Source organism: Hemiscyllium ocellatum, chromosome 7 (assembly GCF_020745735.1).
Source record: "Hemiscyllium ocellatum isolate sHemOce1 chromosome 7, sHemOce1.pat.X.cur, whole genome shotgun sequence".
NCBI lineage: Eukaryota > Metazoa > Chordata > Chondrichthyes > Orectolobiformes > Hemiscylliidae > Hemiscyllium > Hemiscyllium ocellatum.
In genome coordinates this window covers 12,072,145-12,095,860 of record NC_083407.1, presented here as the reverse complement: position 1 = coordinate 12,095,860, position 23,716 = coordinate 12,072,145, and the positions used below count along the sequence as shown (strand labels likewise).

Below are 23,716 nucleotides of genomic sequence, written 5' to 3'. Positions count from 1 at the left end.
GTGGTGGAGGGCATTGTCGATCACGTCTGGGGGGGGGGGGGGGGGGGGATATTGTGGTCTTTGAAGAAGGAGGCCATCTGGGCTGTACGATATTGGAACGGGTCCTCCTGGGAGCAGATGCGGCGGAGACAAAGGAATTGGGAGTAAGGAATGGCGTTTTTACAGGGGGCAGGGTGGGAGGTGTAGTCTAGGTAGCTGTGGGAGTCGGTCGGTTTGTAGTAAGTGTCCATGTTGATTCAGTCATCCGAGATAGAAATGGAAAGGTCTAGGAAGGGGAGGGAGGAATCTGAGATGGTCCAGGTCACCGCTGAGGCTAAGTGCCAGCTCGTGAACACCTCCTCCTACTGCCCTCTTGACTATGACCCCACCTCCCACCACCAAACCATCATCTCCCAGACCATCCATAATCTCATCACCTCAGAGGATCTCCCACTCCCTCCGTGACTCCCTCGTCAGGTCCACACCCCCCACCAACCCAACCTCCACTCCCAGCACCTTCCCCTGCAACCGCAAGAAATGCGAAACGTATGCCCACACCTCCCCGCTCCTTTCCCTCCAAGGCCCCAAGGGATCCTTCCATATCCGCCACAAATTCACCTGCACCTCCACACACATCATTTACTCACCCAATGCAGCCTCCTCTATATTGGGGAGACAGGCCACCTACTTGCGGAAAGTTTCAGGGAACACCTCTAGGACACCCAGACCAACCAACCCAACCATCCTGTGGCTCAACACTTCAACTCCCTCTCCCACTCCACCAAGGACATGCAGGTCCTTGGACTCCTCCATCGCAAGACCATGGCAACATGACGGCTGGAGGAAGAATGCCTCATCTTCCACCTAGGAACCCTCCAACCACAAGGGATGAACCTAGATTTCTCCAGTTTCCTAATTCCCCCTCCCCCCACCTTGTCTCAGTCAAATCCCTTGAACTCAGCACCGCCTTCCTAACCTACAGTCTTCTTCCTGACCTCTCTGCCCCCATCTCATCACCCTCACCTTGACCTCGTTCCACCTATCCCATTTCCAACACCCCTCGCCCAAGTCCCCCCTCCCTACCTTTTACCTTAACCTGCTGGACACTTTCCTCATTCCTGAAGGGCTCATGCCCGAAACGTCTACTCTCCTGCTCCTTGGATGCTGCCTGACCTGCTGCGCTTTTCCAGCAACACATTTTAGGTTCTGATCTCCAGCATCTGCATACCTCACTTTCTCCTACAAGTCCCGGGATTCCCAAGGCGTCTCAGATTGGTACTTTAAAACACAAGAACAACAGATTTTCTTCCCTGAAGGACACGCGGGATCCGGATAGATCAAAACAAACAATAGTTGGTCATTGTTGCGATGGTCACTAAGACCACTTTACAATTCCAGATATCTGCAGTCTCCAAGCCAGAACAATTAATAGATAGATATAGTTAATAGATTGTCCAGATACAGCAGAGAGTCATGACAGCTGAGCCTGGACCTGGTTTTGAATGGTCATGCAGAATCTTAAGTCTAACAAACCATTCAGCCCAGCATACCTATGCCAACAGAAAACAAGAATTGCTGAAAAAGCTCAGCAAGTCTGGCAGTTCTACGCAAGGGTCACCAGACTCAAAACATTAACTTTGATTTCTCTGTACAGATGCTGCCAGACCTGCTGACATTTTTCAGCAGGTTGTTTTTGTTTTTGATTTACAACATCCACAGTTTGTTGGGTTTTTATATCTGTTTAAAAAATGTTGTCTAATTTAGGTTCACACTCCAGTTCTTTCCTTCCAAGTTATTCCACATCAACCAACATTCCACTTGATAACTGCCTTTCAGGAAGCCCTTCAGAATCTGCCACTCGAGCACATGGACTGCAGAGGTTCAAGCTAACAGCTCACTATAAGCTATTCAAGGCAACCGGGGATGAGCAATAAATCGTGGGCGGCACGGTGGTACAGTGGTTAGCACTGCTGCCTCACAGCACCTGAGACCCGGGTTCAATTCCCGCCTCAGGCGACTGACTGTGTGGAGTTTGCACGTTCTCCCCGTGTCTGCGTGGGTTTCCTCCGGGTGCTCCGGTTTCCTCCCACAGTCCAAAGATGTGCGGGTCAGGTGAATTGGCCATGCTAAATTGCCCGTAGTGTTAGGTAAGGGGTAAATGTAGGGGTATGGGTGGGTTTCGCTTCGGCGGGTCGGTGTGGACTTGTTGGGCCGAAGGGCCTGTTTCCACACTAAGTCTAATCTAAAAAAAATGCTGGCCCAACACATGTTTCATTTTTAAAAAAGTAACTTCCCCCAGATCTTAACAACCCACTACATAAAAACATCTCCTTTCTAGGTTTAAAATAATTTGCCAAAAAACCTAAGACTTTCTCCTCCTTCCTTAATCTAAACCCGATTTTCTGAATACTGCCATTCATTTCCAACACTTTAACCTTTCATACTCCAAGGGGAAACAATCTCAGGTTCTCCAAGTTGTCCACATAATTGAGAAAGCCCTTTTTCTTTGGCGTTATGCTGCTAAACATTCCAGAATCTCCTCGAAGACATGGAAATTCTTCCTAAACAGCAGTGTTCAGAATTGCCAAGAGCACTCCATTAGACACCTAATCAAGGATTTGTAAAGGTTTAACATGACTTTCTTTGACTTTGATGCATATAGCTGAAAATGCTTACATTTCAGTTACTGGCTTATTAATTTGCCCTGACACCTTCAAAAGACTTGCAGCTTTTCCCAACTTGCATCCTAAGTGTGCCTACCCAGGTCCTTCCAAACCAGCAATTACTGCCAACTAGAAAGGAAAGGGCAGCAAAAGTGTGGGGAGCACCTCTAAGCCCCATACCATCCTGACTTGAAAGTGTATCACTGTTCCTCACTGTCACTGGGTCAAAATCCTGGAATTAGTTTCTAACACTATAGGTGCAGTTGTACCCCTCGGACAGTCACATCAAGGCAGCTTAGTATTACTTTCACTAATGCAATTAGATGGTAAATAAATGCTGACCCAGTCACACCTGTATTCTGCGTGGTGATCCAACTGTGGTTTAATCAAGGTTCTGTATATAACTATGATTCAATCCCAGAGCTTCCCAAAGTGGAGGTCAGAAGCACAGTGGAAGTCACAAAGTGAAATTGGGAGTTCCAAACCCCAGGACAGCAATGACTGCTGGGGAGCTCCGACTCCTCTCTCACTTGTCTTTTCCCTACTGACCTCTGCTTTCATAGAATTTTCCCTCCAAGTTTTCAGTTTTTAAGGTGAGGTGACAGGGTCAATTTAAGACATTAAATGGGCTCATGGTCAAAATTTGGAAAACACTATTCTGCCCACTCATACTCTATCCCTTGAAATACGGCATGTGAATCTAAGAACATCATATTTTAAATGCCAGCAACATATCTTTTTTCAGTGGTATTCAGGTCATTTATGTAAAGACAAGCATTTTTAGACAGTATTAATAGTAACACACGACTTCAATCATCTCACGCCTGCTGTATTATTCTGCTGCCACAAATGTTTAAGGTTGCAGACCAATTAATATAAACCTCAAGTCAACAAGAGGTCAGTTACCCCCTACTGACTGAGGCAGCAGATTGGGGGGGGGGGGGGGGGGTTTGCTCATTAGATTTCCATTTCCGATCAGGAAAAGATATTTGTAATTTTTGTGCCCCCCCCCTTTATTTCTCTAACACTGTACTGCAACAAAGGCAGAAGGCACCAATAATAGGACAAGTGCAATCTCTTGGCACTTTCCTAAAATAGACTCATTTATGAGGACAATGTATGAGGTTAGCAATACTGGAGTAAATGCAGAGGGTAATCAAGTCTGAATTCCAGTCTGCTTAATAATTAAAAGAAAATTCATTCTGAAGCTCATTTAAGTTTTCATCACGTTGTAAAGTGTCTTTAAAATCAGACAAAAACTAGTTTAACATTAAAAGAAAAGCAACTACCAAAAAATGCATTTTAGCAGATTAGAAAAGTTTCAAAGCTGGAGGAGTTCTCTAAATGTTTTTAAAATGTGTGTCTAGATTCTTGATAACCTTCAGATCCAGGCTTATCAGGGACTGACTGAAATGTGAACTACAAATTACAGTGACCTTATTAATGGGGATGGGGACAGGCTAGAGGGGCTGAATGGCTTCATCCTGCTCTTAACTTGCATGTCTGTTTAGAAGTTTGTAATTTCACACCCAAAGAGTAATGAATGGGACATCAATTGTGGATTTCAAAAATTCAGATTGATAATACCACTGCTTGTCAAAAACCTAAAGGGACATTGGGTAAATTTAGGTATATGGAGCTTGGTCACTGATCAACCATTATTTTAGTTAATGGCGAACAGGACTCAAGTGAAAAATGGCTCCTTTTGTTCCTATGCTCCCTTCAAACTCCCAGAGTTGGTGTCCTGGTCAACATTTATCTTCAATCATCATCATCATCAATAGAAGATTTTATTCCTGCAATGCTTGTGGAAACAATGAACATGAATTGGCTGCCAGTTTCCTACAGTCACATGTCTGGAGAGATCCCAATACCCTACAAAAGCCTTTCTGCTTTTATTTAGAAAAAGATGTTTATTTCCTTCAAAAGCCTTTTTACTTTGTCAAACAAAGAGACTGTTTGGCCCATTGTGTCTATGCCAGTCAAGCAGCTGGAGAATCGACGCTATGTTCGTAAACCCTTCATCATCCCATTTTCCAGCACGTATCCCTCAGCCTTGAATGCTATGGCACGTCACTTCAGGTAACAATATTTTTCTCAAATCACCTGCCTTAAGACTGTGCTTCTGGTTATTAACCAAGGGGATAGGTATACGTTCCTATTTAAGTGCAGCACCGTGGCTCAGTGGTTAGCACTAATGCCTCACAGCACCAGGGACCCAGGTTTGATCCACACCTTGGGTGACTGTCTGTGTGGAGTCTGCACATTCTCCCAGTGTGTGTGGGTTTCCTCCATGTGCTCCAGTTTCCTCCCACAATCCAAAGATGTGCAGGCTATGCTAAGTTACTCATAGTGCAAGGTGGACTTGTTGGGCCTAGTGGCCGGTTTCCATTCTGTAGGGAACTAAACTAATCTCTATCATTGCCCCTCTAAACATTTCAGATCAGTCCTTCCCCAGACCCCACACCTCTCAGCTTTACTGGCTCTAAAGAAAACAATCCCAGTCTATCTACTCTCCCTTCATAGCTGAATTAATCCAGCCCAGGAAATATCTTGGTAAATTTCTTCCACTGCCTCTCTGGTGTAATCACATCCTAGCCTATAGTTCAGTGACAAGAACATTGTGGCCTAACAAACAAACAATCCACCCAAAAGTCACAATTGAGAGGGCTATAAATAAAGACATCCTTTGATAACCTTAAACATTCCTTTCTCCCCAAGGAAAGTGAAACGCCAACTTCTGCATATACTGCAAAGGATAAACTGGCAAAAAAATCATTACTTTCAATCCAAGGACAGGGAGTCAACTTGCTTGCTGATAGCTGCCATTTGGAGATAACACATTTGCACCAAATCTCCAGTAAAATATGTACCAAGCCCTTAGTTTGCTTTCACTATTAGTAAAAAGTGAGGTCTGCAGATGCTGGAGATCACAGCTGCAAATGTGTTGCTGGTCAAAGCACAGCAGGTCAGGCAGCATCTCAGGAATAGGGAATTCGACGTTTCGAACATAAGGGCTTATGCTCGAAACGTCGAATTCTCTATTCCTGAGATGCTGCCTGGCCTGCTGTGCTTTGACCAGCAACACATTTGCAGCTGCTTTCACTATTGCCTACAAAGCTTGCCAACTTCGCTCAGCGGGAAGTTCAATCTGTACCACCCAAAGACCTGAAGGGGAGAGTTGTTATGACAGAACGAAATCAGTTGGGTTTCGTAACACGGGAACAGAAAAGCAGAACAAAGTTCGCTGTTGCGTTATAACAGTATTCACCAGCAATTAGCAGCTGGACGTACTTAATCACTAGTGCACATGCGGTTTCGGTGGAAGGAAAAGCAAGAGGGTTTATTTTTTTTCTTCCGATGCGCTGATTTGCCGACCCTTGCTGCATTTCAAATGCAAGTCCCGCAAATCATAGCCGTTTCCCTCCCAGGGCCAGTGTCATAGGGTCACTCACTCAGGAACCTTTCAGAAATAGGAAACAATCCTGCAAGAGAGGGGAACACGGAGGAGTAACGTGGTTTGGATTGCAAACTCGTTCATTACTAAAACCTATTGCATTATTATAATAATTAAGCCAACACTGAGGGATAGCAGCGGCTTATCGAGACAAATGGTCATTTGCCAACAGCCCCTGAGCCGGAATAGCTGATCGGGACCCGGCTTAAAAAGTGCAAGCTCTCACCCGGCCGTCATCACCACGTTGTAGATGACCATGTAAGCAGTGGCGAGGGGTCCCGGGCCCCTTCGTTTCCTCTGCGGCCCTTCATGAGCCCCACGTTGATGTTCAAGCCCACTCCCAACCGACGCCATGGTGATCAAACCGTCACTGAGCTACTGCGCCTGCGCACTATCTACCCCCAGGATGACCCCACCCCGTCTTCATGGATTGGCTGGCTACTGATCCCGCCCCCCCCCCACGCCGCCTGTCACCCCCTTCTTGGTGCCGCCCTCAGCACGGGATGACTCCTGGTGGATTGGCTGACAACTGATCCCGCCTCCTGCATGTCACTCTTGATGCCGCCCCTACACCGGGAGACCCCACCCCTCCTCAGTGATTGGTTGACTACTGCTCCCTCATGTCACCTTTGGTGCCGCCCCTACACAGGGTGACCCCGCCCCTCCTCATTGATTGGTTGACTACTGCTCCCTCATGTCACCCCTTGGTGCCGCCCCTACACAGGGTGACCCCACCCCTCCTCATTGATTGGCTGCCTACTGCTCCCTCATGTCACCTTTGGTGCCGCCCCTACACCGGGTGACCCCGCCCCTACACCGGGTGACCCCACCCCTCTTCAGTGATTGGTTGACTACTGCTCCCTCGAGTCACCCTTGGTGCCGCCCCTACACTGGGTGACCCCACCCCTCCTCATTGATTGGCTGCCTACTGCTCCCTCATGTCACCTTTGGTGCCGCCCCTACACCGGGTGACCCCACCCCTCTTCAGTGATTGGTTGACTACTGCTCCCTCGAGTCACCCTTGGTGCCGCCCCTACACTGGGTGACCCCACCCCTCCTCATTGATTGGCTGACTACTGATCCCGCCTCCCTCATGTCACCCCTGGTGCCACTCGCTGGAGGGGCTGACTTTGAATTTAAACAACACCAGGTTCCAGTCCAACAGGTTTATTTGGAAGGACTAGCTTTCAGAGCGCTGCTCCTTCATCAGGTGGTTGTGGAGAATATGATCATCAGACACAGAATTTATAGCAAAAGTTTACAGTATGATGGATCTGAAATTATATCTTGAAAAAGACCTGGTTTGTTTGTTAAGTCTTCATATGTTAATCCCAGAACTTTTTACAAGTTTCATTCTCAAGTGAATTAGATTAGATGACTTACAGTGTGGAAACAGGCCCTTCGGCCCAACAAGTCCACACCGACCCGCTGAAGCGCAACCCACCCATACCCATACATTTACCCCTAACCTAACACTACGGGCAATTTAGCATGGCCAATTCACCTGACCCGCACATCTTTGGACTGTGGGAGGAAACTGGAGCACCCGGAGGAAACCCACGCAGACACGGGGAGAACGTGCAAACTCCACACAGTCAGTCGCCTGAGACGGGAATTGAACCCGGGTCTCAGGCACTGTGAGGCAGCAGTGCTAACCACTGTGCCACCGTGCCACCCAACTTTAACAATAGCTGTCAAGGCGGCCCAGGTAATGAATTGAAGGTGTAAGGTGCCTGTGTGAGGATGTCTGTGCCCCAATGTTCAGACTGATTCTCATCTTAAATAAAAATTTACAGAATCTTGCATGGATTCATGCAGTTTTGAGCAAAATAAAATATAATTCTGCAAGTATAAATTCACCCCACAAACTTATTTGTATGTGTGTGTGTGTGCAGGGTGTATGAATGTTTGTGAGATGAATGTGAGTCAGCTGAAAATGTGTTGCTGGTTAAAGCACAGCACGTTAGGCAGCATCTCAGGAATAGGGAATTCGACGTTTCGAGCATAAGCCCTTCATCAGGAATGAGAGAGAGTAGCTAAGATAAAAGGTAGGGAGGAGGGACTTGGGGGAGGGGCGATGGAGGTGGGATAGGTGGAAGGAGGTCAAGGTGAGGGTGATAGGCCGGAGTGGGGTGGGGGCGGAGAGGTCAGTAAGGAGATTGCAGGTTAGGAGGGCGGTGCTGAGTTGAGGGAACCGACTGAGACAAGGTGGGGGGAGGGGAGATGAGGAAACTGGAGAAATCTGAATTCATACCTTGTGGTTGGAGGGTTCCCAGGCGGAAGATGAGGCGCTCCTCCTCCAGCCGTCGTGTTGTTATGTTCTGCCGGTGGAGGAGTCCAAGGACCTGCATGTCCTCGGTGGAGTGGGAGGGAGAGTTAAAGTGTTGAGCCACGGGGTGGTTGGGTTGGTTGGTCCGGGCGACCCAGAGGTGTTCTCTGAAGTGTTCCGCAAGTAAGCGGCCTGTCTCCCCAATATAGAGGAGGCCACATCGGGTGCAGCGGATGCAATAGATGATGTGCGTGGAGGTACAGGTGAACTTGTGGCGGATATGGAAGGATCCCTTGGGGCCTTGGAGGGAAGTGAGTGTGGAGGTGTGGGCGCAAGTTTTACATTTCCTGCGGTTGCAGGGGAAGGTGCCGGGGGTGGAGGTTGGGTTGGTGGGGGGTGTGGATCTGACGAGGGAGTCACGAAGGGAGTGGTCCTTGCGGAACGCTGATAGGGGAGGGGAGGGAAATATATCCTTGGTGGTGGGGTCCGTTTGGAGGTGGCGGAAATGGCGGTGGATGATACGTTGTATGCGGAGGTTGGTGGGGTGGTAGGTGAGAACCAGTGGGGTTCTGTCTAGGTGGCGGTTGGAGGAGCGGGGCTCAAGGGCGGAGGAGTGGGAAGTGGAGGAGATGCGGTGCAGGGCATCGTCGATCACGTCTGGGGGGAATCTGTGGTCCTTGAAGAAGGAGGCCATCTGGGCTGTGCGGTGTTGGAACTGGTCCTCCTGGGAGCAGATGTGGCGGAGACGAAGGAATTGGGAATATGGGATGGAGTTTTTGCAGGGGGCAGGGTGGGAGGAGGTGTAGTCCAGGTAGCTGTGGGAGTCAGTCGGTTTATAGTAGATGTCTGTGTTGAGTCGGTCGCCCGAGATAGAGATGGAAAGGTCTAGGAAGGGGAGGGAGGAGTCTGAGACAGTCCAGGTGAATTTCAGGTCGGGATGGAAGGTGTTAGTAAAGTTGATGAACTGTTCAACCTCCTCGTGGGAGCACGAGGCAGCGCCGATACAGTCATCGATGTAGCGGAGGAAAAGGTGGGGGGTGGTGCCAGTGTAGTTGCGGAAGATGAGAGATGAATGTGAGTGTAAAGAGGTATAAATCTGTGAGAGGATGCTTTTGAGCATATGAGAGAGCTTGTGTATGAGAGGTCTCCATGACTGTATGTGTCTGTAGGAGTGTACGCCTGCCCATAAGTGTGTGTGTGTGTGTGCCTGTAGGAGTGTCTGTGTATGCGTCTAGTGCAGTGGGGTCACCTGCAGTAGTGGCATGAACCTTGGGTCCCAGTTATGGCCATCCCCATGGGTACTGAACTTAGTTGTCATCCTTTGCTTGGCCATTTTGTGTTGTTGACTGTCCAAAGTCTGCCTTGGAGGATGATCCGAGGCTGAATGTCCTGGACTGCAGAAGTATTCCCTGATTGGGAGAAAACACTTCTGTCTGTTGATTGTTGGCCGAGTCACATGAGTACCTGCCATGTACATGGTGGAAGGTGTTCCTACATGTAATGGTGGTATCTGTGTCGACGCACTGAAACGTCTTGCAGAGTCTACCGTGACAAGGTTGTATGGTGTTGTCTTGAAAGCTGGGCAGTTCACTGTGAATGATGATCTGTTGAGGTTTGGTAGTGTTTAAAGGCAAGAAGTCAAGGCATGGGAAAGGTCTTCTTGGCGAGGTGCTCATCCTCATTGATAATGTGTTGCAGACTGCGAAGAACATGGCGTAGTTTTTCAGCTCCTGGGAAGTACTGGACAACGTCCTACCTGCCTATCTTCTTTCCAGCTATCCACTCCACCCTCCCCCCGACCCCGACCTATCACCTTCATCCCCTACCCCATTCACGTATTGTACTCTATGCCACTTTCTCCCCACCCCCACCCTCCTCTAGCTTATCTCTCCATGCTTCAGGCTCTCTGCGTTTATTCCTGATGAAGGGCTTTTGCCCAAAATGTCGATTTTGCTGCTCCTCGGATGCTGCCTGAACTGCTGTGCTCTTCCAGCACCACTAATCCAGAATCTGGTTTCCAGCATCTGCAGTCATTGTTTTTACCTAGTTGATTTTAACCCTCCTGCAAATCCTCTTGCAAGGATGCCTGCCTTGAAGAAGTTTTCCTCCTCTCTCTACAGGAATCTCAAGGAGTTCCTCTCTCACTGCAACTCCCAGGTCATTTCCTCTGCCCTGAAGGTCTTCAACCATGTCCTGAAACAAACCCGCTACCAAAGACCATCTTCTGCCTCGGAACACTTCAACCCCAGGGCATCAATGTAGACTTCAACAGTTTCCTCATTTCCCCTTCCCCCACCTCACCCTAGCTCCAAACTTCCAGCTCAGCACTGTCCCCATGACTTGTCCTACCTGCCTATCTTCTTTTCCACCTATCCACTCCACCCTCCTCCCTGAACTATCACCTTCATCCCCTCCCCCACTCACCTATTGTACTCTATGCTACTTTCTCTCCAACCCCACCCTCCTCTAGCTTATCTCTCCACGCTTCAGGCTCTCTGCCTTTATTCCTGATGAAGGCTTTTGCCCGAAACGTCGATTTTCCTGCTCCTTGGATGCTGCCTGAACTGCTGTGTTCTTCCAGCACCACTAATCCAGAACACACATCCTACAGACAGGCACACACTCACTCCTACAGACCCATACACTCACACAGACCCTCTCTCATAAACAAGTTCTCTCTCATATGCTCACACATACACTCCTATACACCCTCTCACAGACCTATACACTCTTACCCCCACACATTCTCTCACAGACACTCATATCCCCTGCACACGCACACCCCCACATGCACACACACATACAAATTTGTGGGGTTTATTTGTACTTGCAGAATTACATTTTATTTTGCTCAAAAACTACATGAATCCACGTAAGGTTCTGTAATCCCTTCTTTTAGATTAGAATCAGTCTGACCATTGGGGCACTGACAGCCTCACACAGGGCAGCTCACACTTTCAATGGATTATGAAGTCAAAAATCACACAACACCAGGTTATAGTCCAACAGGTTAAATTGGAAGCACACTAAGTTTCAGAGTGTCGCTCCTTCATCAGGTGATAGTAGAGGGCTCAATCCTAACACACAGAATTTATAGCAAAAATTTAGTGTGATGTAACTGAAATTATACATTGAAAAATTGATTGTCTGTTATTGGAAACATTAGCTTTCGGGGCACACTCCTTCATTAACTTTGTACACCTAAGTCCAACACCGGCATCTCTAAATCAATGGATTATCTGGGTCGACATGACACCTATCATTAAAGTTTATTTGAGAATGTAACTTGAAAAATGTTCGATCATGAAAGAACTGAAATCCACATGGGTCATTCTAAAAGATGAGAGACTTAACAGGCAGGTCTTTTTCAATATATTAATTTCAGATACATCACACCATAAACGTTTGCTATAAATTCTGTGTCTTATGATCTTATTCTCCACAATCACCTGATGAAGGAGCAGTGCACCGAAAGCTAGTGCTTCCAAACAAACCTGATGGACTATAACCTGGTGTTGTGTGATTTTTAACTTTGTACACCCCAGTCCAACACTGGCACCTTCAAATCATGGCCTTAAATTGCTACAAACGCATTCCCCCCTCCATACTGTCCCCTGTACTGGCTGACATTGAAACGCTACTCACGCATTACCCCTTCTGTACTGCCCCGTCATCATTTCTGCCACCTCCAAACGGACCCCACCACCAGAGATATATTTCCCTCCCCTCCCCTATCAGCGTTCCCAAAAGACCACTCCCTCCGTGACTCCCTCGTCAGGTCCACACCCCCCACCAACCCAAACTCCACTCCCGGCACCTTCCCCTGCAACTGCAAGAAAGGCAAAACGTGCGCCCACACCTCCCCCCTTACTCCCCTCCAAGGCCCCAAGGGATCCTTCCATATCCGCCACAAATTCACCTGCAACTCCACACACATCATTTACTGCATCCGCTGCACCTGATGTGGCCTCCTCTCTATTGGGGAGACAGGCCGCCTACTTGCAGAACGCTTCAGGGAACACCTCTGGGACACCCGGACCAACCAACCCAACCACCCTGTGGCTCAACACTTCAACTCCCCCTCCCACTCTGCCAAGGACATGCAGGTCCTTGGACTCCTCCATCGCCAGACCATAGCAACACGACGCCTGGAGGAAGAGCGCCTCATCTTTCGCCTAGGAACCCTCCAACCACAAGGGATGAACCTAGATTTCTCCAGTTTCCTCATTTCCCCTCCCCCAACCTTGTCTCAGTCAAATCCCTCGAACTCAGCACCGCCTTCCTAACCTGCAATCTTCTTCCTGACCTCTCCACCCCCACCCCCACTCCGGCCTATCACCCTCACCATGACCTCCTTCCACCTATCGCATTTCCAACACTCCTCCCCAAGTCCCTCCTCCCTACCTTGTATCTTAGCCTGCTGGACACACTTTCCTCATTCCTGAAGAAGGGCTCATGCCTGAAACGTCGACTCTCCTGCTCCTTGGATGCTGCCTGACCTGCTGCGCTTTTCCAGCAACACCTCTCCATACTGCCCCCTGTACTGGCTGACATTGAATTGCTACTCACGCACTCCCACCTCCATACTGCCCCCTGTACTGGCTGACATTGAATTGCTACTCACGCACTCCCACCTCCATACTGCCCCCTGTACTGGCTGACATTGAATTGCTACTCACGCACTCCCACCTCCATACTGCCCCCTGTACTGGCTGACATTGAATTGCTACTCACGCACTCCCACCTCCATACTGCCCCCTGTACTGGCTGACATTGAATTGCTACTCACGCACTCCCACCTCCATACTGCCCCCTGTACTGGCTGACATTGAATTGCTACTCACGCACTCCCACCTCCATACTGCCCCCTGTACTGGCTGACATTGAATTGCTACTCACGCATTTCTCTCTCCATACTGCCCCCTGTACTGGCTGACATTGAACTGCTACTCACGCACTCCCACCTCCATACTGCCCCCTGTACTAGCTGACCTTGAATTACCGCCCATGCGTTCAAAGGGGGCAATACCGCCCTCCTGACGGGATGACCTTACATCGCCGCATCTGCCCTGCACCCCGTCGACACTGCCCTCTAGACTAGCTGACAGCGAACTACCTCTCTTGCCTTTCTCCCAGCTTGGCTTCCCGACACCAGTACATTGCCCGATGCTGGCTGCCAATGAATTGCCACGCCTCCCTCGATGCTGCCCCCTGGCCGGGCAGACAGCAAATTCCGTCTGCTGAACATCCCGCGATGCTGCCCTCTGGCCCGGCAGACAGCGAATCGCAGTGCCCGGACGGGTGATGAATACTGCCCCCTAGCTTGGCTGAATCCTTCTGGAGGACCACTCGGCGACCACCTCCAATGGAAGAGAGCGGGGCGGAGACCAAGAGGAGTCACCTGACCGGCGTGAAGTTATTATTTATTTTATAATTTCTTCACATCCACCCCCCCATCACACGACGCCATTTCGTCTCCTGGAGAGGGGGGGTGAGGTGGAAAAAAAAAGCTGAGAATAATTCCCGGCTTTTAGCCGGTGAAAGAAACCGAGAGCGAAAGTGGGGGACTTGGTCGGAGGCCTCGACTGTTAGGATGTTCCAGGGGCTGGCGGAGGAGCGACTGCTGCGGGCTTCGAGCTGAAGAAACGCCGCGGCCTGATTGCGGCCCACCTCTAGAAGGCTACTTCTCACTTTCTTTTTAAAAAAAAGAAAATCTTCCTTCTGTGAACCCAGCCATGCCCTTCTTCGCCGTGAACCCCTTCGACCAGGATGTCGGTAAGTTATTTTGTGAGGGACTTTTAGTGTTTTATTTTAATAACACTGCCCACCCCTTTTTTGGGGGGGGGGGCTTTTAAAACACACACACAGTTTTATTTAGGTGACACATCACTTCTGAATGACATGATTATATCAGCTTCTGGGGTAGCCAAAGGGGGGGTCTACGGGAAGCAGGAAATGTTGCCCGGCGCATGATGCAGCATCCAAGGCAGCCGTTCGGCCCCTCCTCCCTTGACTCTCCAATTTTTCAGCCCCCCCCCACTCCAACAATCCTGCAACTTCCCCACCCCCAAAGGATTTGTCTGTTTTGTTTTTAGAATTGCTGTGGAATTTACATCCTTTCAGCCACTTGTTGCGTCAGAAAATGTTCCCTAATTTTCAAGGATTGTGATTTTTTTTGTTTTAAAACAAAACTTGATTTCTTTATCTTTGTTTTAAGACCATAAGACGTAGGAGTGGAAGTAAGGCCATTCGCCCCATCGAGTCCACTCTGCCATTCAATCATGGCTGATGGGCATTTCATCTCCACTTACCAGCGTTCTCCCTGTAGCCCTTAATTCCTCGAAGGTCTTTGGTAAGGTCTTTGGTCCTTCTGTCACTCAAAGCTGCTTCTCATTTGCTCTGCTGAAATTTTTTGAGCAACTTTTGTAAGCTCTCATCTTAGTCTGTCAAATAAGAGTAGTTAGAGGCATAGAGATGTACAGCAGAGAAACTGATCCTTTGGTCCAACTCACCCATGGAAGCACTGATATACAAACAAGGTGATAGAGGTTTGGAATTCTCTTCCCCAAATGGTAATTGATGCTAGATCAGTTGTTAAAATTTCTGTGTTAGATGTAAAGTTTGTTCAGCAGTGGTATTAAGTGATATGGGCCAATGTTGGTACTTGGAGGTAGGTCACAGATCAGTTTTGACCTCATTGAATAGTGGAACAGACTTGAGGGGCTGAATGGTCGACTTGTATTCCTGTGTTCCAAAATGCAGCAGATGCTCAAGATGGAATATAAATGGAAAGTGCTGGAGAAACTCAGGTCCTTACTTTTATTTTTCATTTTGTCTCCCTTTGCTGTTGGGACAAGATGAAAATACTGCAGTGTGTGTAAAGTAGGAGGAATCCATTCAGACTCATGAGCTTTCTTCGCTGTACATTTTAAGATCATGGCTGAACTGATCTTAATCTGAGCTCGACTTACCTCTGTCATTTCTGCCTCTCCGCCGCCTCAAAACTCTCAAATATCCTGTGGTTTTAAAAATCTATCCTGGTCTCAAATGTGTTCCACAATAGCATCCACACTGGTCAACAATTGCCAAGATGAGTGACTGTCCGAGAGGAAACCTTGTTGGATTATAAGCTTTTTTTTGTGATTTTTAACATTGTCCTCTGAGAGGAGACTTTCCTCCTTGCCTCACCCTTTTTTTAAGTGGTCCCTTTGTCTGATATTATGTCCCCAATTCTAGATTTCCTTCATGAGGAGAAACCAGACCATCATCTGGAGCTAGGACTTGAACCTGACTGCATATTGTTTTTAGATGGGATGTATTTGCTAGCTTGCATTAATTGTATTTTCTTTTTTTCCTTTTGCCTTGGATTTTGATGCTCTAAGTTCAAAAGGAACTGTGCTTATAGTTAAGTCACACATTTATCCAACCTGTATAGATTTCTCAGGACACGTAGGTAGGGCCTTTAAAATGGGAATATGTATGAAAGCTGACAAGATATGAAACTACTTATTACGGAAGGATTACTTAATGTGTAAAAAGTACATCAAGCACCGCCACGCCCTAAGAAACTTGGAGCAGTGAATACATACTTCAGATGGAATTTCTTGTCTTGTAAGATTTAGTCTGGAATTCTCTACCTCAGACAGCAGTGAAAGCTGGGTCGTTGAATGTAATCAAGGTTGTAGTTGGATTTTTCATTGATAGTCTCAGGGTTTGGGGGTTGTAGTGTTGCAAGCAAAAATGTAGAGCTCTTGTGGTAGTGTCCCAACTTCTGAACCAAGAGGCCAAAGTTCAAGTCCCATCTACTCCAGAGGTGTATAATAACATCACTGAATAGCTTGAACAGAAAATATCTGCAGACAGAAAAGTGGAGTTGAAGCCACAAACAGGTGTGGTCATTGGCTTGAGGGTCTGAATGACCTACGCCTCCTAATTCATATTCTTCTCCACCTCTCCACTGAAAGTCTTCATCCCCTGCACCAATATCTATCTGCATATGTTTGCTACAAATGTATATTTAGTCATGTTTGCAAGTATGTCATTTCTACTAAAACCACAGTTAGACACTCTGTTGTTCCTTTGTTAGAGTCAGAGAGATGTACAGCACGGAAACAGACCTTTCAGTCTAACTCGTCCATGCTGACCAGATATCCTAAATAATTCCAGCCCCACTTGCTAGCATTTGGGCTGTATCCTTTTAAATCCTTCCCATTCATATACTCATTCAGATGCATTTTAAATGTTGTAATTGTACCAGCCTCCACCACTACTTCAGGCAGCTCATACCATTACACACACCATTCTCTGCATGAAAAGGTTGCCCCTGAGGTCCCTTTGAAATCTTTCCCCTCTCTCCTTAAACCTATTCTGTCTCATTTTGGACCCCACCCCCCAGAAAAGACCTTGGCTATTCACCCTAATCATGATTTTATAAACCTCTATAAGGTCACTCCTCAGCTCCAGGGAAAACAACCCAGTCTATTCAGCCTCTTCCTATAGCTGAAAGCCTCCAATCTTGGCAACATTGTTGCAAATCTTTGCTGAACCCTTTCAAGCTTCACAACATCCTTCCTACAGCAGGGAGACCAGAATTGCACACAGTATTCCAAAAGTGGCCTGACCAATGTACTGTACAGCTGCAACATGATTTCCTTTATTAAACACTGAAATGGCATTAATAAGCTTATGCAGAACCTCAGTTTGCCATCCTGACAGGAGTTAGGTCCTGAAATGGATGCAGTACGCCAGGGCCCAATCAATGAGTCTTAACTTAATTCTTCCTTTCCTTGTTGTTCTCTTTCGCTATAAAGTCACCTAGTGCCATTAAACATAAATGTGTGTGCTCCCTTTGCAGACAAGCATAACCTTTTCTTTAAAAAAAAATCCTACATTCTAACTCAAATGAAATGTAAAATCCAGTAATACAGTTGATGTCTAGTATACCCTCAAGATCTTGTGTAGGTATGTAATTAAGATCATAAGAAATGGGAACAGGTGGCAATCATTTGGCCTAACTAACCAACTTTGTTAGTAAAATCGTGACTGATCTAATGCAAGTGGCTTTTAACAGCAAGTTTTTGGGGCTTGGATTAAATTTTCTTAGACTATGGTAGAGGCGGGTGCAATGGTGGATTTTGAAAGGGAATTTGATCAACACAGACATGTGTTGTAATCATTCTATGAAAATGTGCCATCAGACTGCATTTGGCAATTGTAACCAGAAATCTAGCGATGATGAGAGAAGGAGAGAGATGAGATTTGGGGAGCTAAGGTCTCAGGCATGACAGACCATCTTGGAGCAGTGAAATTCCAGGATAGGTAAGAGGCCAGGATGAGAGAAGTGGTGTTATCTGAGAATTGTTGAGCATTCACAGATTTTTAAATTGCACGTAGCACAGAAGTAGAGGGTGAACAGGACTTGGTGTGGGATAAGAGTGATATGGTTGTTTGAGCTGAAGGTTATAAATGTTGGAAAGTGGGAATTACCTAAGGTGGGCAACATTTTTGTTAACTTGTCCTTAATCTCTTTAAATTACCATATGCTCCATCTGCTTCTTTCTGATTGTGACACTTTGTTAAGACACTGTCTGCATAAATATGTTGCAAGCTCCCTGTTGACACTGACACAAATTATCTTCAGGTATTGCTCTGTCAAATGCTTGACTGCTAATTATGTTCATAAGAGTTTTAAAACGAATACTATAGACTGAGTTTAAGGAACAGGAGTAATCCTGTGTGGATCTGCAAGAAGACTATCTGCCACCTTTTCCCAGTGCTCATAAGTTAATTCCATCTGCTCCAGAGGTGTGTCGTATTGATTAGAAAAATAACTTTAAATTTAAAAAAGATTAAATTCTTATGGAATTGTTCTGCAGCGTGTTAGTAGCTTCAGGGGAGATAATAAACCAGCAACACAGACATAAATTCTCACAGCCGTTCAGGATTGTTGTTGTTCCTTAAATACAGCCTTGTTTAAAATTTATATAGTTCAGAATTTGAATTGATTTGAGAGTGTGGCCCACAGGAGCCTGGGCCAGCTTTCATCAAAAAGCTGCACGCTGTCTGGTAGCCATCACTGCATAACAGTCTAGTTTGGGAACCTCAGTTGGCCTTGTCAACCCATTTCTACGTTACATGCTGCAGGCAGATGCAGGTCCCGAATTGAACAACATCGAGCTCCTGAACTTGCACATCTGTGCACATACTTTACTAGTTTCTTCTTGGCATGAATATTTTATTTTCCGATATTGTTGAGCACAGGGATGGCATTGGCCAATTTCTGTGGTTGTGTCGTGCACGCCATCAGATGCTCAAGAATTTGTGGGTCTCGTTTGACACAGTGCTCTGTTTTGTGTGCCTCAAGAACTTGCTTCAAAACATTCCTAGAATTGACTGCATTGGGAGACATTGCTCCCTGAGGAGATAAACCTAGCAGGCTTATCCTATTCAGTCCATGGAAAGACACAGAGTTAACAAATAGAACTTATATATTTTTTATTTTCCCTGAAAGATATGCTTCACCTTCATTTGGAACTAATGATAATGGTCTGATTGAAGTTGGGAGCCAGCCATTTGGGAGGTTACAGACTCTGTCTTTGCAGAATTCTGAAAGTGCCCCTTGAGCAAGGCTGGGTTGGATTGCTGCCCTGAATCAATTTCCAGTCTGGTGAGCAACATCGACATAAAGCTGTCACAACATAAAGAAACTGTACTATTGAGCAGTTTCTGTTTCCAATTCAAAATTCCTGTTCACTGGACTTTTGAAGATGGCATGTCTGTAGCACTGTAGGCAGCATGGACTTGAGACAACAAATTTTACCTTTTAAAATGTCTGAAAACATTCTTGTATTTGTACATTTAAAAACACTGCATGCCACCAGATTGAAGCTTTGCACTTCTGTCACACCTTTGGCTGTGCTGAGTCAGTATTGGAGTGTGAATTAACTCTGAAAAATTAGTAGCATTCTATACGGGTCCTCCCTGAAGGATTGCTTGCAACAAAAGTGTTTGATTTTTAAAAAGGATTTTTAATTAGAGAAAATGACATGAAAAGTGATCAACCAACTTAAAATCAGAAAAATACAGCCTAACGTACTGTTACTTGGTGTGAGGATTGGGAACGGTTATGTCGATCATTTTTATATAACTTTGTTTATTTTGAATGTAATCATCCACAAAGATTAATTGTGGAGGAAATAATAAATTTGACAGTTACTTATTGGAATCTTTAGTTGAGGAATTCATATGCGTATATGTGTGTGAATGAAGGTTTTTAAAATTCTTTTGTCATGGAGAGCTGCTTTCATGTAGAGCGAGAGAGAGAGAGAGACAACCAAAGGTTGTTTAACATGATGGTCGTCATGCCGAGGTGAGGGGGAAGAATTTGAGAAGGAGTTCTTGTAAGCTTGACCAGAGCAGGAATTGAATCCATTGTGTTGGCATCACTGCACTACAATCAACTGACTAGCTAACTGATCCCCAGAGAACTTTAATATTCATTTTTAAAATATGTATCTCTTGTGATTATAAAATAAGTACCATATATCAATATCACAAACTGTAAGCTAAGATTATAGCCCCTAAACTCCTGTCCACCAGGTATTGTTATGAAAGGGAGTAGAGAAGTTAACATTGCCTCTTTTAAATCTTCTTCATTGCGGGCCAGTTTCTGTGGTATTGTGCTGAAATGGTTCTGTTACTTAGCCAGACTGCAGCTGTGTGCTTTGTTCACATTTTCTTAGACATGTGAGCTGGGATGTACAGGTCAAGAAGAGAGAGAAGGCTGATCTTAGTACACATCAGGACGACACAAAAACAGGCCCTTTGTTTATACAGACATGTTGGGCCAATGATTCATTTTAAACTAATCCCATCTGTCTACATGTGGCATATGTATCCCTCTATTTTCTGCCTGTTCATCTGTCTAGTTAATTGCCTCTTAAACATTGCTATTGTTTCTGCTTCATGGATAGGGGGAACATGTAGGTTTGCTCACTGAGCTGGAAGGTTCATTTTTAGATGTAGGTAACATCTTCAGTGAGCCTCCCGACAAAGCACTGCTGATGATTCCTGCTTTCTATGTATATGTTTGGGTTTGTTTGGTTTGGTGGTGTCATTTCCTGTTCTTTTTCTCAGGGAGTGGTAAGTCATGTCCAAGTCTACGTGTTTGTTGATGGCATTCTGACTGGACCTCTCTGCTTCCAGGAATTCTCGTACATGTCTCTGTTTGGCTTGTCCTCCGACGGATGTGTTGTCCCAGTCAAAGTGGTGTCCTTCCACATCTGCGTATAAGGATACTAGTGAGAGAAGGTCATGTCATGTCTTTTTGTGGCTTGTTGATGTTATGTCCTGGTGGCTGGTTTGCTGTCTGTTTGTCCAATGTAGTGTTTGTTACAGTCCTTGCACGATATTTTGTAAATGGCATTAGTTTTGATTGTTGTCTGTATAAGAGTCTTTCAAATTCATTAGCTGTTATTTTAGTGTGTTGGTGAGTTTGTGGGCTACCATGATGCCATGGGTTTTGAGTAGCCTTTTGCGAGATGTTTTGAAGTAGGGGAGAGTGGCTAGGGTTTCTGAGACTACTCAGACCCCTTGGCATCATGGTAGCCCACAAACCCACCAACACACTAAAACAGCAGCTAATGAATTTGAAAGACCCTGTACAGACAACAAGCAAAACTAACGTAACTTACAAAATATTGTGCAAGAACTGTAACAAACACAAAATTGGACAAATAAGCAGAAAACTAACCACCAGGGTACATGAACACCAACTAGCCACAAAAAGACATGACCCTCTCTCACTGGTATCCTCACATATGGAGGAGGTAAGATACCACTTTGACTGGGACAACACATCCATCCTAGGGCAAGTCAAACAGAGAGACACAAGAATCCCTAGAAGCATGGCATTCCAACTGGAACTCTATCAACAAGCACATGGACTTGGACCCGATTTACCATCCCCTGAGAAAAAAAACAGGAAATGACATCACCGCAGGAAACAACATAGCTAACCCAAACATATAAATAGAAAGCAGGAATCATCAGCAGTGCTTCATCTAGAGGCTCACTGATCATACTTAGTATGGTGATGAAATGTCTGAAAATGAACCTTCCAGCTTACCAACCAAACCTACATCCAGAACCTCAACCCGAGCTACAAATCCTCTCAAAACTCGCCAGAGTGTGAACAGCCAGGGTCTTTTCCCCATAGTGGTGGGGAAGTGGGGTTTGTCAAAAACTAGAGGGCGTAAGTATTTAAGGTGAGAGGGGAAAGTTTAACAAGGACCTAAAGGCAACTTTTTCACACAGATGATGGTGTGTGTATCTGGAACAGGCTGCCAGAGGAAGTGCTGGAGGAGGGTACCATTACAACATTTAAAAGGCATCTGGGTGGATACATGAGTAGGAAGGGTTTATTAGGGATATAGGCCAAATGTTGGCAAATGGCTCTTAAATTAAACATAAGATATCTGGTCAGCATGGACAAGTTGGAACGAAGGTTCTGTTTCCATGCTGTGTGCCTGTCTGACTCTATGACTCTACCTCCCCTGGTGATGTGTTCCAGATATCTACCACCTGTGTATTTTTTTGAAAAAAAAAGTTTGCTTTGCAAATATCCTTTAAATGTTGCCCCTCTTCTCTTAAGCCTATGCCCCCTAATATTTGAAGTTGTTACCCTGGGACAAAGTCTCCAATTATCTACCCTCTCCATACCTTTTATATACTTCTGTCAGGAAGCTCCTCAGCCTTTGCTTTCATGAAAACAATGCAAGTTTTACCCAATTAAACTTGTGTCAAATACACTCCAATCCAGACAGCATCCTGATAGACCTCTTCTGCACCCTCTCCAAAGCCTCCACATCCTTACCATGGAATGGCCATTAGAACTATACCCAGTACTTGAAATGTGGCCTCACTAAAGTTCTGTACAGCTGCAACTTGAGTTGCCAACTTTTATACTCTGCCCTGACCAATGAAGACGAACACACCATACGCTTTTTTTGAAACCACTTTATCCCATGTGTTGCCACTTTGAGGGAGCTATGAACTTGCACACCAAGACCCCTCTGTATATCAATGCTCCAAGGGTCCTGCCATTTACTATGTACCTTCCTCTGCCATTTGACTTCCCAAAATTCATCAACTCACACTTGACTGGATTAATCTCCATCTGGCATTTCTCTGCGCAACTTTCTAATTGATCTATATCCTGCTGTATCCTTTGACAACCTTCCTCACTATCCACAACTCACCAATTTTCATGTTGTTTTGCTCATCAGATTTCCTACATTTTCATCCAAATCATTTATATTACAAATAATAGAGGTTATCAGCTCTGATCCTTGTGGAACACCACTGGTCACAGTCCCACCGGTCCTAAAAAGACCCCTCGCAACTGCTCTCTATCTTCCATGATCAAACCAATTTTTTACTCTACTTATCAACTCACTGTGGATCCCACATGATTTAATCTTCTGGACCAACCTGCCAGGAGGGCCTAAATCAAATATTTTAGTAAAGTGCATGTAGACGTCATCCACTGCCTATTCTCATCAATCATCATCAACATTCCTCAAACAACTAAATCAAATTTATGAGACAACACCTGACTACCCCATGTTTAACAAGTCTGTTATTTTCCAAATGGGAGAAAATCTTGTAATAAAGAATTTTCTGCATCAATTTCCCTGTCACTAATATAAGGCCTACTGGCCGATAGTTTCCTGGGTTATCACTGTTGCCCGACTTAAATAAAGGAACAACATTAGCCATTCTCCAGTCTTCTGGGACCTCACCTGTGGTTAATCCAAAGATCCCTGTCAAGGCCAGAGCAATGTCCACTATTGCCTCCCTCCGATCTCATCAGGGCCTGAGGACTTACTGACTTCGTATTTTGCAAGTAATCCGACACCGCTGCCTCCTTAGTATCAGCATAGAATCATGGAATCCCTACAGTTTGGAAACAGGCCATTTGGCCCAACATGTCCACACCAACTCTCTGAAAAGTATCCCAACCAAACTTATTCCCCTAACCTCTTGCTCTACATTTCCCATGACCAATCCACCTAACCGACACATCCCTGAACACTATGGGCAATTTAGCATGGCCAATCCCCCTAACCTGCCCATCTTTGGACCGTGGGAGGAAACCCACGCAGACATGGGGAGAATGTACAAACCTAGCACAGTCACCCAAGGCTGGAATCAAAGCTGGGATCCTGGTGCTGTGAGGCAGCAGTGCTAACCGCTGAGCTGCCATGCCCTACAATATCATACCCTTCCCTAATCTTGCCCATGGTCCATGTCCTACTCCTTGGTGAATCAGATGTGAAGTACAAATAA

The 23,716-nt window shown here is 46.0% G+C and overlaps 2 protein-coding genes across 2 annotated transcripts in view; one reads left to right on the top strand and one right to left on the bottom strand.

The window, feature by feature from the left end:
* Positions 1-6,459, bottom strand: part of hacd2 (3-hydroxyacyl-CoA dehydratase 2) — a 41,538-nt gene extending 35,079 nt beyond the window's left edge. The window contains exon 1 of the mRNA XM_060828271.1: positions 6,326-6,459. Coding sequence (XP_060684254.1) covers positions 6,326-6,453 — 128 coding nt within the window. The 5' untranslated portion in view covers positions 6,454-6,459. The remainder of the gene's footprint in view (positions 1-6,325) is intronic.
* Positions 6,460-13,740: 7,281 nt separating this feature from the next.
* The window catches only part of stam2 (signal transducing adaptor molecule (SH3 domain and ITAM motif) 2), a 94,187-nt gene continuing 84,211 nt past the window's right edge, over positions 13,741-23,716 (top strand). Inside the window, exon 1 of the mRNA XM_060828266.1 lies at positions 13,741-14,143. Coding sequence (XP_060684249.1) covers positions 14,104-14,143 — 40 coding nt within the window. The 5' untranslated portion in view covers positions 13,741-14,103. The remainder of the gene's footprint in view (positions 14,144-23,716) is intronic.